This window comes from Trametes versicolor, assembly GCF_000271585.1.
Source record: "Trametes versicolor FP-101664 SS1 unplaced genomic scaffold TRAVEscaffold_2, whole genome shotgun sequence".
Lineage (NCBI taxonomy): Eukaryota > Fungi > Basidiomycota > Agaricomycetes > Polyporales > Polyporaceae > Trametes > Trametes versicolor.
The window spans coordinates 2,591,268-2,606,716 of record NW_007360322.1 but is presented as its reverse complement, the minus strand read 5'-3'; the positions used below and the strand labels follow the sequence as shown (position 1 = coordinate 2,606,716).

Below are 15,449 nucleotides of genomic sequence, written 5' to 3'. Positions count from 1 at the left end.
GCGTCCGCCCGCCCCGCGTCCGCCCTCCCCGCGTCCGCCCTCCCCGCGTCCGCCCTCCCTTGGTTGGTTATCTGATCAAGATGGTGTGACTGTCAGATCTTAGATGGTGCGGAATTGTACACCACATACATGTCCTGTGTGCAGTGACTAGTGATCTCCGCTCATCGTCTTATACATACGATATATTCTACAAGCCATGATGTCAGATAGGATACTGGGAATATGGTCATGTTGTCATACCTGTACCGCAGATGCAGGACACGCCGTGCAAGGAACCTCGGTAGGAAGCGTATAACCCTCAGAATTGGGGTAAGCTGCATTGAGTGGAGCGGAACCATGAAGTCGACTGCAGTAAGGAAGCCTCCAGTGTGATTGGTGATTGCCTGGGATGGACCGAGGATCCAGCCATACACCAAAAGCTCGCCATCATCCCTAAGGTCGACTGGCTCCTGAAGAATGATGACACCTGGCCCGCGCCCAATGTTTCCGACAATGTTTACCGGTGTGTTGAGAGGCAGAGGTTCATCTGTGGTAATTTTCCACTGCGTGGGTATGAAGGAGAAACTGGAATAGCGAACTCCAAAGGTCTCGATCCCCATACGTGTACGGTCTTGTACTGAAAGCCATGGCCGCCAGTGGGCGTCGGGGTTACTGCTGTGGATGTTGTAGCCTGTGCGAACGTAGGTTGCACTAGTGGCAAAGATGTTGGGCATCTCAGGTGGAGGCTGGTAGACACGATACGCTGGAAGGGAAGTCATGATGGGAGCTTAGACAATCAACATGGCGTCTCTTTGTTTACAAGGGTGGCTGGTGTCGGAGCATCATAATTTCAAACACAGACTTCGCGTAGATTACATCACGTGAGTCCTAGTCCTTCAGGGTTTGGTGACGGAATTCACACTGCTGAGTCTGTGAGGTGTGAGGTGGGGATGACATGTACAATAATTCTGAAGGAACGTACGGGAGTTGGACATTGCGCAGACCAGGCTTGTCATGTTTGATGATTACAAACCGTAATCCCTAAAACAAGTCAATGCTTGATATGATAGGACAACAGATAAACATACCTCAATCGTGTCATGGCCGACAACTGTACCAATGCAAGTTTTCCCATTTGCCAAGTAGAAGACTCTTGACCCGATCTAGAAGCAGATAAATTGGATTAGTTCTGTATGAAAGATGCGGCAGACATACAGGAAGTGAGCGCATGTTGTAGGGTGGTGCGTGGAGTGGGGTTTAAGAAAGTGGGAGATTCGCACGCGTGCGTGGAGTAGAGGTACTTAAGGGTGAAATGCCGTAATGTAAAACGTAAAGTGAAGGACAGCGTACCGATGATACCGCTTAGGTCGGGGCGATTATTTATACTTGGCAAATGGGAAAACTTGCATTGGTACAGGTGTACCCGTAATGGTGTGTGCTATCCAAATATTGCACTATGCGGGTTAGGACATCAATACATTCTTCGTCAACACCTGTTGCAATAAATGCCTTGAGTCAAGATGGAAAATGTCACACTAAATTCAATGTAAGGCTTCATATTCCCAAGCTCTCGATAATCAATCACGTACAAAGCTTTTGTGTGCGAGCGGCGTTAGAAGAGGAAGGGCGAGAACATGCAGTTGTCTGGTGTACATTTGTCCTATATATAAGCAAAGCCAAGACCAGATGACGTCATCAGGTACTACAGGGCTCGGGGAGCTCGGGCGCCGGGTCTATAGTAAATCGCTCGGAGTCAATATTAATGTTTCACAGCACTGAGTGAATCTTTGAATATTAATTAGCTCCCAAATTTGCTTTTGCCGGATGTAGTCCAGGTCTGCCCGGAGGGCCCTGGTATATAAAATAGGTAAGAGACGTACCGCGGCGTGAAACCAGATCCGACAACACCGTTGTGTGGACGCAGTCCGAAGTCACAGTGACTGCGGGACCGCCGGAGCGCCCGTGGGCAGCCGATAGGCGCGGGCGTCTATGCCGAATCGCGGTGGCGTTGTGGCGTAGATGTCTTATGCTGCGACGACGAGCATCCAAACCACTTCTTCGTGCAGAACATGTGGGAAGCCAAAAGAAACAAGCCTTATGAATTAACAGCAGAAGGTCAAGGCAATATCGAGCCCGCAGGGCATCGGGCAGCAACTTGTGGCGTACTTCTCTGGCAGACGAATCGGTTGAGCTGTTAGGCCGGTCAGCCACCTGCACCCGCCTCCAACGGCGGCATCGACAGCATCTCACGACATAAATTTACGCCCCGCGAAGGAGAGGACAATAGCTGGGCCAGATCAGGACGCGGCTGACCGGGAAGTTGCGCTCGCGGAGTGCGAACCGCAGGGCCTGGGTATATCAACCTGCGCGCCCGCGCCCACTCCCTCACGCACCTTTCCCTTTTCCATATCATTCACCCCCGCCAAGTGCTTCGCTCTCTCCGTCCTTTTTTTGAGAGAGCCGGACCGTTACATTGCGCTGCACGCTTGACGGCAAGGTGCTTACCCCTACGCCACCGCCGACTCTACACCTCCGTCCTCGACGCCACCATCGTCGTCATGGCTGCTCGTCGCGTCCACATGCCATCCACATCGTCGATAATTGGGCAACACATATAGGCGGTACTGTCGAGCGTTCATTCCGGACGCAGAGCCGCTTCGGCATCGGGCCATCCTTCGACGCCACAACCGAGTACACCTTCGCCCTCGGCGCCACCTTCGTCGCTATCCGTCTTCCTCTTCGGCCGCCAATGTTGCGCAAAGCAGTATACACCTGCGGGCAATGCCACCGACTTGCCGTTCCGGACTCCGGGGGTTGCTCGACCTCGCCATGTTGCGCCACATCCGGGTCGGCGGGCGCTCCTGCCCCTGTGGCTTGGGATGCGTGCTGAAGGACCACGCTGGAGGTCCACCGGTACGTTTGCTAGCATCTTGAACTGTGGTTGGGTCCTGATATCATAAAGAGGGCTCAAGGCGACAGACGATTCTTCAAAACGGAAGGTGGCAAGTGCGCACCGTGCAAACAATCGTCGAAGACGTTCGTTCTAGGACTGCGTCCCTGCGCGTTTGGAAAGCTCCCTGAGGTTCGCGCCGCCAACATCGCCAGGATCATTCAACTCCCCTGAACGTCGCCGCTGGATGTTCGTTCAGGACGTGTGGCCGCTTCGGTCTCGTACGCCACCGTTCCCACAATGACTGCTCGTCCCATCGACTTGCCGCCAACATTCCTCCACACATTCGAACGACGCCTTCAAGAGGTTTCTCCGGACGTTGGGCAGCCGCGTACTCTCGAGTGATGGACACGCCACATCCGGGTCGACGCGCGCTTCTGCCTTTGCCGCCGGGGTGCGTGCACGCCATCCCACCGGAGAATAGTCCGGTACGCACGCCGCTGTTTGGATATACAGTCGAGTCCTAATCAGGTCACTGAAGTCAGGAAGACAAGCGACGCTGCGACAAGTGCGTACCGTGTCCACAAACGAGGTCGCGCCCGCACGTAATAGTGCGACCAATGCGGCCACGGCGTGCTGCAGGTGGCGGACTTGCTCCGGTCGGCGCCGCGATCGGTTCGAGGAACAGTTCGGCCGACGACTCAAGCGTTTCCATGGCCGCCCACGCTGACATAGTCGTGGCTTTCTAGGATGTCCTTCGTGCCGTATACGTCGGCGAAGAACCTTGAGGCCTTCGAAAGCAGCCGATGGCGCTGGCTGAAAAATGTGCCGGTTGGGCGTTCAGCCTCAAGGAGGTTGCTGCATCGCCCACTATACTAAGCACGAAGACGAGGACGCACGAGGACGCACCCGAAAGGCCGACATTCGCCGCACATATTGGGTTTTCCAGATGACCTCGGCGCAATATGGTCGCAAACCGGATATAAGCCCGGTTACAAGATCTCAATCATGGGATGTTCACAACAACTGCGAAGAGACATCATGCAGGAAACCCGCGCAAGACTATACATAGGACACACCTTTGGACTTGGACACATCATCGAACACGCTATTGGAAATTTGGATCCACCGAAAGAGTCCGCGAAGTGGAAAAAAGCAAAAATGGCGATGCACCTCATGCGGCAGGTCAGTCATCGAGATCGAGATCGAAGACCACGGCAAGGACGGGGCACCTACCAGTGGCCACAAATTATATCGTACCTCACGAGGCTTCTGAAGACGAAGGCCTGGGAGAACATCGCACATGAGGCCGAAACACGACATTAGCCATCGACATACAAGAAGCGACTACCCACCAAGGCAGGTCAATCTATACCCGGTGGCCCGCCCCCGTCGACTGTTGAAGGAATCAAATGTACACCGCGCCGGGGGCACAACAGGCCAAGGACCGACACGGCTCCCTGGTGCAAAATGTTCGACAGCTTGCAAAGAAAAGGCAAGCCCGACTCGGGAAAAGCATAGCGACACGACCAGCTCCCGCATCGATCCTGGCCCGCGGCAGTGCACAGAGAACTACACAGGAACGTACCTTCCCAGTGGCACCGACGGCCGCTTGTGGACGACATTGCCATACAACCCTTGAGCGGTACCAACGTGCCGACAGTCGGGAAGACAGGCTAAAGGCACAAAACCGTGAGGATGATCAACACCGGGACCTAAGCCATGTATACGCGTGAATGCAAGTGCACGAAGGACTGGACGCCGAGACTCAAGACTGAACCACTTCAAAGCGGATATCTACAGGATGATTAGGACAAAATGCAGCATATCCGCCGCCACCTGTGGAAAGTTGAGCAAAGTTGCGTTAGGTGCTCTCGTTCCGAGGCTTCAAGAACAGCCACCGGTGCGCGCGGTAGCATGACTGCACCCCAGCGCATTGTGAAAACGATGCGCATGCAGTGCAGTCGTGCACGGAAATCCCGAAGACCTACAGGATGGGTGATTGAATGCAGTCTCTACCAAAAAACACGGGGATGGGCTTTGCTGCATCCTGTGGCTCATAGCTCCGGCGCAAAGATCGTAGGACGAAGAAAGGCATAAAGCCGACAGCTTGAGCCAATAAGCTTCAAATTGCTCTTTTAAGGCGCATCAAGGATATACCTGTTGGCTGCCGAAACTTTGTGAGGTCCTAAAAGCGGGTGTTGCACATTGTGCACCATCAATTTCTCGAGGTGGAGTAGTCCTGCAAGGAGGGAAGGTCAAGCTTCCCCGCGCCACGGAAAGGGTCAGGTCTGCATGGCCGTGGATTTTGGCATGTAAAATAGAATACTGGAATATACTTAATAGAATTTAGAAAGCAAGAAATCGAAGAGCTGTCTGTATGGCGGTATGAGAATTGATGTACCCGCCCCCGCCCTGTAGACTGGGTGCGGACTCAACACCCATTTTCCCGCCACGCATCCATTACGGTTTTGTACAGCGCACCACGCCCCTGTTGGAGCACGGGCAGTGGCACGCACCGCACATCCGCCACCACAAAGTCTGAAATGAGAACGCACCAGATCCTGCTCTTGTCGCGACCGCGGAAGAGTGTGACTGGGAAGCACAGACGGGTGCTTGCAATTCTTCCGTCCAAGATGAGCTCCCCTTGCGTCATTTGGAGTCCTCCACTGCTCTTCTGCTGACATCATGATAAAGCTTGAAAGCTTTGGAGAGGAGGCAGGCCGTTGAAGAAGCGTCGATGTATGCGGGGCGCTAGTACGGCGTGCTCCGCCCTTCACAAGCATACATGCGGAGCCGCAGAGTTTGAAATACCAAGTGAAAGATGTTTTGAGGTGCGTATGGTGTTCGCTGCATATTCTGTCAGAGTGTATCGATGTTCACGTACGAGGGGAGGAGCAAGGCTGGTCGCTGCGAGGAGGCGCCGGGAGCAAGCTGTCTACGCGATCACATGCTCCGGACCACGCGTTGATCAATGCAGCAGCGCCAACACGAGCGCTCTTCGAGCCTGTCCCCCTCGCTTCACCTCGAACCTCAACGCACTGGCAATGCTGGCTTCTCCTATGCTGCTGCACCAAATATCAAGAAGGCCCTTTGCTGCTTTTATCAGACAGACAGACCGGTCGAAGACACACTACTCTTAAGCGGGGATGCGGAGGGGACGCGGGCTTGCACGCCTCGGCTTGCGTACCTCTTGCAGGCGGCGCTCGCTACCGACCAACCGTCTCTGAGTCATGCGAAGCGTCGCTGCTTCTTCTGAACGTCAAAGGCTATTTTTTGAGTTCAATTGTCTCAAGGGGCTGATGCCAGCTGTCAATATAAACCGACTCGCTTTGCTTGCACTTCGCGCCCTCGCACCAGCTCCTAAAGCCTCACCCCTACGCCGTTCTCCATGGATGCGGACGTGCCTCTGCCAGCCCCTACCACCACCTGCGACGCAGCCCCGTCACGGCCGTCATCCCCTTCAGCCCCTGCAGCCCCTTTTGACGCGTCGACGCCCGATACGAACATCATACTACGATCCTCAGACGGCATCGACTTCCACGTCTACAAAGTCATATTGGCGATCGTATCACCCATCTTGAAGTCCATGTTCACCATCCTCGACGATTCGGACACATCACCAGCAAGTCCACAGATTATCCCACTCGCAGAAAATGCAAGCACGCTCGAACATGTTCTGCGTCTATGCTACCCAGTCCCTCGCACGCCGATCACAAGCCCGGACGAACTCGTCGCCACCTCTGACGCCGTGACAAAATACGAGATGACCGCACTGCGCCCGTCCCTGGAGCAAGACCTCAGGGCGCTGCTGCTATCTGGGGCCGACCCTCTGCGCATCTACTCCGTCGCCTGCCTCTGCCGCTTCGACAGCGTGGCGCACGAGGCCGCCCGGCGCACCCTCGAGAAACCCCGCCACCTCCAGCCGCGCGACGCCGCGATCCCGCCCGAGTTCGCGCAGCTCTCCGCGACGGTGCTCTTCGCGCTCATCGACTACCGCCGACGGTGCGCAGAAGCCGCTGCCGCGGCCGTCGGCGACGGCGACTGGATGGTCTTCGGCGAGCACCCGAAGAAGGTGACGGGCTTCTGGTTTGGGAACGCGTCGAACATGCCGGTCGTGGATGGCTCGTGGGCGTGGCTCGCGTGCAACGTGGACGGCGACGCGTCGTTTGTGAGCACTATCCGGACGCACGGGATGCGCGTGAGGATGTGGTTTGGGCTGTATACGGAGGATGCGATGAAGGCGTTGTTGGACGAGCCGCACTTGAAGGGCGAGGCGGTTGCTCGCCCGGCGGTGCTTCGCCGTGCGTTGGAGGGCGCTGATTCGTGCTCTCGATGCAGGACAACCGCTTGGAAGGATTTGCTGGACTACAGCCATTTGTTGGCGGGAAGAATCGACGCTGCAGTGTCCAATGTAAGTCTGCGCCACTTTTTAAGCAAGTTACCTCTCGTTGACTGTGATTGCAAATATTCACAGGTTCGGCTCGAGCTCCCCTTCTAGGTCATGTCATAGACAACTGTATGAAGACTCTGTTGAAATTCGCCGGACACCCACAGTGCGGCTATTCTGTTCTTATAGCCCAACTTATAGCTTGACTTGAACTTGGATATAAACTCACCATCAACCTCTCCATGAACACCGGTCGGTCCCGCAGCAGTGGATTGAATCGAAAATCGCGCTACGCTGTCTTTCCCATGACGTACGAGTGCACGTTGAGGACTGCCGCAGCATTTCTCATATTTGCGTAATACGTACAACAGCACGTCTCTATCCCTACTGCGGCTCGTCGTGAGGACATCGAGCTCTCACACGTACCCCCATCCTCTCGACTGCTGAACCGCCTGCAGTACCACCAGTACTACTAGTATGGCGCAAACATTCAGCCGCCCTCCCTTCAAGTTCAACGACGCCAACACCGACATCTTCCTCCGCTCGGCAGACCGCGTCGACTTCGGGCTCTCCAAAGTGCGCCTCGCCAAAATCTCCACCGTCTTCTGCGACATGTTCGCCTTCCCCGACGTCAACGCGGACACCGGAGAACCGCAGATCGTAGAGCTCGCCGAGAACGCCAGCACGCTCGCGAAGCTCCTGCGCCTCTGCTACTACCCGATCCCCGTCAGACGCACCTGTACACGGCGACCGGTCTTCGAGGCGTTCGACGAGCTGTTTGCGGTCTTGAACGCGGCAGACAAATACGATATCGAGGTCCCAGCGGACGCCACGCGACGCGCACTCCAGGAGCTGGCGGTGAAGGAGGGCCCGGCGCAGGCGTATGCCGTCGCTTGCACCTACGAGATACCGATGCTGGCGAGGAGAGCCGCTAGGCTCCTCCTTAAGGAGCCGTATTTCACGGCCGAAGACACCGACACCATGCCCCCCGAGCTTCGTTCCCTTCCGGAGGAGGCGCTCGATGCGCTTGACTGCTATCGGGAGCAATGCGCAGAGCATATCGCAGCGAACGTGCTACATGCAGAAAGAGAGCAGCTTCTGGTCGGGGGCCACGCGTACGACAAGAGCCGTCGAGAAAGAGACGTCACTCACGTCCAAGGTTCCTGGATTTGGTACCGTTGCAAGGCCGGCAGCCCCCGCACATCCGTCGACGCGCGATCGAACGACTCCAGCAACCCCGACCAATACATACACCCGTGCGGGTGGTGGCTCCGCTATAAGTGGGCGGTCTTCGAGGAATTCATCAATGGGGACGGGGGGCTGGATGGCTGTGTGGCGACTAAATGGGCGTTGCTACATCAGTTCATATCTGAAGGGGAGAACTGTCGCACTTGCGCGCCCTCCGCACGTACGCACCTCATGGTGTATGCTCAAGCGATGGAGAAGAGAATTGAGAGAGCTATCGACGAAGTGAGTCCCCTCGCACTTCCGGGCTAGCGCCGCCGATGCATGGATCCACGATATTGAGGCCGCTACTTATGACACTTCTGTCCGTGCTAACAGATTGAATTCGACCTACCGTTCGCTGTTCGCCCGGGGGCAGGTTGGGCGTGGGTACCCAGTCGATGATATATATATATATCGAGGTGGGCCTTGGTTGGGGCTCTCAATAGCAGGAGGTCTCAGCGATGCTCATGCATGGCGTGCTCACAGGCATTCCGTCGACCATCACCACATTGGAGCGCTGAATTTCCTCCTGTATTCTAACCATCAGCCTATACAGATATCGGAACTTTTTGGCCATTCAAAACACGTGCGTTGAGCTCCTCGCCGACACACGCGGTCCGTTTGTGCGCCATATGCGAAGAGGTCGTTGAAGGACTACACAGATGCAAGCAGAGGGTTGACGCTGCAATTGAAACTCGTGCCATGTCCTGACAACGCAAAAATCAGACGTGTTGAGAGTGCCGTGAGTGCAAAGACACGCACCAATCAATTCCTCTCTGTCGCACCGGGGTGGCCATTACAACGCCGCAAGTGATGATAATCGTGAAGGGTCATTGCGATAAGTAATCAATCCGCGGACAAATAATTACAGCGAAGACGGAAATAAAATCAAGGAATGCAGACGGCCAGTCCCGCCACAAGTCCATCCAACCAGAGATCCATGCCACACAAACCACGCGACGCGACGGCCTACATGGGCTCCGTCTTCATCCGCCGGACCTTGTCGTCGTCTACCGAGTCTCTGCGCGCGCCGCGCGAGGACGACGCGCGGACCGGCTGTGCGAGCTGGGGCGGCGAGAAGTGCTCGCGCAGGCGGTGGTCGACTTGGCGGTGGACCTGATGCGTTATGAGTATGCTGCTTCGACGCCGAGACGTGAAGTGCTTACCTCGCCGCCGAGCGTCTTGAATATTTGGAGTACGGGGCCGACCATGCCGAGCTGAATGATTATCCAACTGCAGCACAACGTCAGCGACAGCAATCATCGGTGGGACAGAGAGTGCAACGCACGCAGTCGCCGCTAGTACCAGCAGCATAGCGAAGTAGAGCGGGTTGAACAGGACGACCATGGCCTCGTTCCACCCAAGCACGACGAGCATGCCGTAGACCCAGTACGGGATCTGTGCGACGCCCGACACCGTGCTGCGCTTCGCCTCAACGTAGAACGCGTCCGCGTCCCGCCGGAAGCGGTTCGTCAGGTCGAGCGCCTTCGTTTCCGTGAACACGACGAGCGTCGAGGGGAAGTCGAACTCCTCGCCGGTTGCAAGCGAGTCCGATGCCTCTGACGGGAGCGAGAACTCGAGTTTTGGATTTGTCGGCTTGATCTTCCAGTAGAGTGAGATGAGCTCCAGAGTCTGTGTATCCGGTTGCCGAGTTAGCTTTGCCCCGCGATGGTGAAACAGTTAGATGACCGACCTGCTCCTTCGCGTTGCGGAATGCACCATCGATATCATCGTCCGGCCGCCAGACCCTCGGGACACCGTTCTCGTCGTACCGGAAGCGCTCCTCGAAGTATGTCCGGAGCTTGCCTAGGAAGACAGTGTCCGCGGTCTGTTCCTCGATCTTGGCGCGGAGCGCAAGCCATGCGCGCTTGCGAAGCGTGGTCAGAGCAGTGGTGTTCTCCTCGTCCGTGCAGTCGAAACCTGGAAGTCCGATTAACAGACGCGATCTAAATGATTAGCAGATGACTCACTTTTGGCCTTCGCGAGATAGGACGACTCTGCCTTCTCGAGCGTGTCGCGGAAGAGCTTGAGAACCTTGTCCCACATATCGGGCGTCGGCTTATTGAGGTACAGGTCGACGGGCTCAGAGATCTGCTTCTTGAAGTTGCGCTGTGGAGTTTCATCTTCAATGAGTAGGTGACCTCGCAAGCGATGAAGCACCACGTACCTCGATGACGTTGACCATCTTCTTCGTCTCATCTTTCCTGCACTGATCCGCGACAATGCGAGCTTCCTCACGCAAAAGCTGCAGCTCCTCCGCGTAGCTCCAGTCGGTGCCTTCAACGAGCGCCTCCTGCGCTCCCTCCAAGAAGCGTTTCTCAATCCGCTCACGCGATGCGGTCACGACGTCGGCGAAGTTGTAGTTCTCGCCCTTCATGCCATCCAGCATCTCCTTCTTATAAGTCGCAAGGGATGCCTTGTGCAGGTTCTTGAGCTGCCCGAGGAACAACGGTGACAACGTGGAGTCAATGACGCCGATGAGGTCTACGCGTTTCCGCTTGTACACGCCCGGGTGGTAGCGGGAGGCGTCACGATCGTAGCGGTCTGCAGGGTACAGCCGTCAATACCGAATCGTTAGTAGTGCCCACAAAACCCGCGTACCAATCGCGCCGCTACGCCATGCACGCATCATCTTCCCGAGGCCTTGGACAACCTTTCCAGACTCGACCGGCCTCTTCTGGGGCTTCGCCTGCTCGTTGAACTCCGCCAACGCGGCCGTGGCAATCTCGTCACAACGGAACTGCGCAAGCAACTCCTGCTGGGTCGGCAAATCCAGATCCTTGTTGCTCTGGACTTGTTCCTGCATACCCGGTGGTGTTCAAGGTTACCGCAGTATGGGAGGAGAAAGAGGGCTTACCCAGATGCCTTCCATGTAGAAGGCCGCACCGTCTGCAGGTATCCGCTTGTGGTACTGAGGCGAAAAGACATAGTCCTCCTTCGTCTTGTCAAGGAAACGCCTGCTCAGGGCTTTGGCCTCGCTCTCGAACTTGTCCGCGGCAAGAATCTTGTGAGGCAGGGCGGCAAACGAGAGGTCGAAGTAGTCGGACAGTTGCTTGTCCTTGAGCTCCGGAGGCTTGGACAGTGACTCCCAGATCTTCTGCATGTCCGCGGACAAGGTCGTCTGCAGGTTCGCTAATGGGGTTGTGCCGATGTGGTCACGAATCACGAAGAGCAGAAGTGTGCGCTGGTTGCGACTTGATTTGCGTATGGCATGAGCATAGGCTCGATGGTGACAAGCAAGGCACGCACCCGTCTGCAGTCTTCTTGCCGAAGAGGCCGAGGTTGACTTCGAACACGGTCTTTAAGAGCCCCATGTTTGCACCCTGGTACAATCCAACTTGGTGCTCCCATAGGTTGACAATGAGGACCTCCGAAGAGGCCAGAGAGAACAGGGCAGATTTGCGTTCAAAGTCCTTCGAGAGTCTTAATTGATGATGTCATTCCAGTAGACGGCGGGCGCACCTGGTCCTCTCCGCGTTCTCGTCCATCCGTTCCTTCTACATCCATGACGAGGAGGTTCGCGCCCTTTGCTTTACACATCCATATGCCTAAGGCAGTGTATTAGCAACGCGCCGCAGTATATTAGACGACAGTACACGCGCCTTTGGTCGTCTGTTGCCGCTTCGTCTCGTCCATTACGTCGAAGTTGGTTCCAAATAGTCGGTTAAGCAATGTACCTGCAGGATTGCGGTCAAACCGCATTGCTTGGAATAGCGAATATGTCGAGACGTACTTTTGCCAGTGGATTGGGAACCAAACACGGATACAATATCGTAATCGAAACCGGCATGACCGAGTCCCCATTTCTCGATCTGCGACGTCAATGCAGGGCTTCAGGGCCAGTCATATCAGCAACTGTGCGCGAGACGCATGCTCATAGACCAGCGTACGTGAACTGCTTCTCGTCGTCGATAATCTGTATGCGTTCTGAACTTGCGTCCGAGGTTGCTGCACTGCCGTTGACGTAGTGACCGTTCGCGGCTGGAGTCCGGCCGGCGGAGGATTTGCTGAGTGATGTGGTAGACATGATATCATTAGAGGGAGGTACAGCGGCCTGAGCCATGATATGTAGAGAGGGTGAGGGCAGAAGGGACAGATGGCGGAGGTGTGCAACTCGCCCCGCTGCAGGACGCGCTATGGGTCCCCCTCTCCACGTGACATCACAGCTGGCACCCACGTTCCAGATCAGGACGAAACAGACTCCTGTGTGATGGCTGGACTGGCGGTCCGGCGCCCCGGCTGTGGCTGCGTCATGGCTTCTGTCGTTCGTTCTGCTTCCGGACGCGGACGTCTCTCTTCCAGGTCCCTAGCTCTTCCTGGCCAGTAGCACACCGCCCAAACTCTGCATAAACAGGTAGCTCACGCTTCCTGCCGTATCGTGTCGTTTGACGCGTATATCAAGTTGCAAAATGGCGTTACACGCGCTACTGCAGCGCTCAGCTTCGTGGAGTAGAGGCACGCTTTTATACCCAAACTCAAGCTATCTGCACACAACCGCAACGCTCTGCGACACCGGAAAAACTCAATCAAATGTACCGGCACAAATCGATTTACTTGAGCGATACCGCAGTTTGGTAACTCTCGGTCGCATACAAGAGGATGAAGAACAAATCCGAGTCATTATGCAGGTGTGTGTCTCGCGTAATTCGCCGCCTTCGAACCAAACGGGAGATATGACACGCTGATGCTAGTCTTTGATAGCTGCGGAGACTGCACAAGGAACTTCATGGCTATGCTCCCCCAGCGGTGTTAGCGAGGCACTTAAACCAGACGCATGCGTTTCCCCCGGGACAAGCGTCCGGTGAGAACGATTCAGGTCCTTGGTGGGCAGCGTCGGAGCCGATTTTACAGGAAGCCTCGACGAGAGGTCTCATTCGCGTCCGCACCCATGCAGAGGAAATAGCGGCACTCACCACGCCAAAAGTTCGTCTAACATGACCACCGTAGGTCGGTGTGCTGACTTCAGTCGTTTCACATCGCAGGGCTTGCTAGTCACTGGCCCACCGGGCTCAGGCAAGAGCTTCCTCATAGACTTGTGGTTCTCAACAATCCCTACCCCGCACAAAGCGCGCAAGCATTACAACGAGCTCGTCCTAGAAATCTATCGTGCTGTATGGGAAGAGACCCGTCGGCGCATGACAGCGCTTTACGCTTCGAAACCCTCGGAAGTACACGAAAGCGAGCAATCCATGCCATGGAATAAGCTCGTCCGCAATCAATGGCGGGAACTTCTGCAAAGTGGGTCGTTACCGACTCGTTGGACCCGCGGGGTCAACATGTCCTTCTCGCTGTTACGGACGCCGCTCGAGCCGTCCATCGCATACGTGGTGGCGCAGCGCCTCGTCTTGCGACACTGGCTACTCGTTTTCGACGAGATACAACTGCTGGACGTGTCGAGCGCGACGCTGCTTGCCGATGTGCTCTCGTGGTTCTGGCGTATGGGCGGCATCATTGTCGGCAGTTCAAACAAGGTGCCCGACGATCTATACAAGAACGGCGTGCAGCGCGAGAGGCTGGAGCCGTTTGTGGAGGCGCTGAAGGCCAGGTGCCCTGTGGTGGTTATGCGCGCTGAGCGGGATTGGCGGTCTGTTCGGGGAAGCGAGGGTAGAGGAAGTTGGTATACCCTGGAGCAAGGCTCTGACTTTGAAGCAAGGCTGAAAGAATTGGCTCTCGCTGCTGAAGGTATGCACTCTAAATCCTCTGTACTGGATAAACTAGCTGACATGCAATGATAGATGCTTCTGCGACACAGATAGTCGTATTTGGGCGCGAAATACGCGTCCCCTGGTCCGCTGACGGCGTGTGCAAGTTCACATTCTCCGAGCTTTGCGACGAAGTGCGTCATCACGAACATCTGTGCACCCGTTAGGCTAAGCTGACATTATATTCAGTCCCTCGGCCCAGCCGACTACATCACCCTGGCCTCAAAATATCGCACCTTCGTCATAACGTCGATACCCGTCCTCAGGTTATCCGCCAAGAACCAAGCGCGCCGCTTTATCTCCCTCGTCGACGCTCTCTACGAGGCGCGCTGCCGCCTCCTCTGTCTCGCGGACGCGCCCCTAGAGCAACTCTTCTTCCCCGATGCCCCGCCGGAAGCCCCCGCAAGTACAGGAGTTGCCCGCGACCCGTCGGAGGACGTAGACATGATGATGGCAGAGGCCATCGGCGAGACGCAGGATGTTTATCGGCCAAACGTCTCCTCATACGACGCACCGAACATGGAGCGCGAACGCGCCCCGGCCGCGCCGCTCGCGCTCGACAAGCTCTCTATATTCTCGGGTACGTTCTCACCCGGGCACACACTCAACATGAGCCCATTCATCGAAGACGAGCCGCACGCTGACGAGCTTGATCTTATCAGGCAAGGACGAGCAGTTCGCGTTCCAGCGCGCCCTCTCCCGACTGCGCGAGATGACGAGCGAGAGCTACGCCCGGGACGAGCAGTGGACGCCGCTCCCGCCCTCCGCACGAAAGTGGGAGACGCCCCAAGCCCAATCCCCGCTGTCTACCCGGCCCTCCTCCCCGCCGCCACCCCGCCGCAACTTCAAGGCCCGCTCGGACGGCGACGCCCGCGTGACCGCCCGCCCTTCGTCCGACTTCGCCGAAGAAGCGTCCGCGCACGCGACGCACCCGCACCCGCACCCCACGGCGCGCCCGCCCGCGCCCCGTCTGCGCGCGGACCACGTCTGGGGCGTGCGCGAGGACTGGGGCGCGCAGGCGCGCGAGTGGGGGCGTGGGGCGAGCGTGTACCCTGAGCCTCAGCCTTCCGGCCTCCCCACCTCCTGCCTCCGCACCTCCGCCGGGCGCAGGCGCGGGTGGGGATACCAAGACTGAGAGGCGCGGCGGGGGCGACGGCTCAAGTTGAGGCCGCAGCAGCAGCCGCCTGCGGGCCTCGAGGGTGCGGGGCCGCACTGCGCAGCTGGAGGCGTCGGACGCGTAGCTGTGCGCGCTGCCCAGTCG

The 15,449-nt window shown here is 56.8% G+C and overlaps 4 protein-coding genes across 4 annotated transcripts; 3 read left to right on the top strand and 1 right to left on the bottom strand.

The window, feature by feature from the left end:
• Positions 1 to 6,260: 6,260 nt before the first annotated feature.
• TRAVEDRAFT_161394 (uncharacterized protein) lies at positions 6,261 to 7,413 on the top strand (the record flags this gene model as incomplete). The annotated part of the gene is made up of 2 exons (XM_008036285.1): positions 6,261 to 7,283; positions 7,347 to 7,413. The coding sequence occupies 2 exons, from the start codon at positions 6,261 to 6,263 to the stop codon at positions 7,368 to 7,370; spliced, it is 1,047 nt and encodes a 348-aa protein (XP_008034476.1). The 3' UTR covers positions 7,371 to 7,413.
• Positions 7,414 to 7,736: 323 nt separating this feature from the next.
• On the top strand, positions 7,737 to 8,756 carry TRAVEDRAFT_43529 (uncharacterized protein; the record flags this gene model as incomplete). The annotated part of the gene is made up of 1 exon (XM_008035673.1): positions 7,737 to 8,756. The coding sequence occupies one exon, from the start codon at positions 7,737 to 7,739 to the stop codon at positions 8,754 to 8,756; it is 1,020 nt and encodes a 339-aa protein (XP_008033864.1).
• A 553-nt stretch (positions 8,757 to 9,309) lies between these two features.
• TRAVEDRAFT_141956 (root hair defective 3 GTP-binding protein) lies at positions 9,310 to 12,516 on the bottom strand (the record flags this gene model as incomplete). Its single annotated transcript, XM_008036284.1, has 13 exons — positions 9,310 to 9,602; positions 9,653 to 9,719; positions 9,775 to 10,118; positions 10,180 to 10,406; positions 10,457 to 10,595; positions 10,654 to 11,030; positions 11,088 to 11,286; positions 11,344 to 11,680; positions 11,736 to 11,899; positions 11,949 to 12,034; positions 12,083 to 12,163; positions 12,220 to 12,317; positions 12,377 to 12,516. The coding sequence occupies 13 exons, from the start codon at positions 12,511 to 12,513 to the stop codon at positions 9,456 to 9,458; spliced, it is 2,403 nt and encodes an 800-aa protein (XP_008034475.1). The 3' UTR covers positions 9,310 to 9,455.
• A 904-nt stretch (positions 12,517 to 13,420) lies between these two features.
• On the top strand, positions 13,421 to 15,323 carry TRAVEDRAFT_43527 (uncharacterized protein; the record flags this gene model as incomplete). Its single annotated transcript, XM_008035672.1, has 5 exons — positions 13,421 to 13,429; positions 13,469 to 14,168; positions 14,222 to 14,322; positions 14,378 to 14,768; positions 14,851 to 15,323. The coding sequence occupies 5 exons, from the start codon at positions 13,421 to 13,423 to the stop codon at positions 15,321 to 15,323; spliced, it is 1,674 nt and encodes a 557-aa protein (XP_008033863.1).
• Between the last annotated feature and the right edge of the window lie 126 nt (positions 15,324 to 15,449).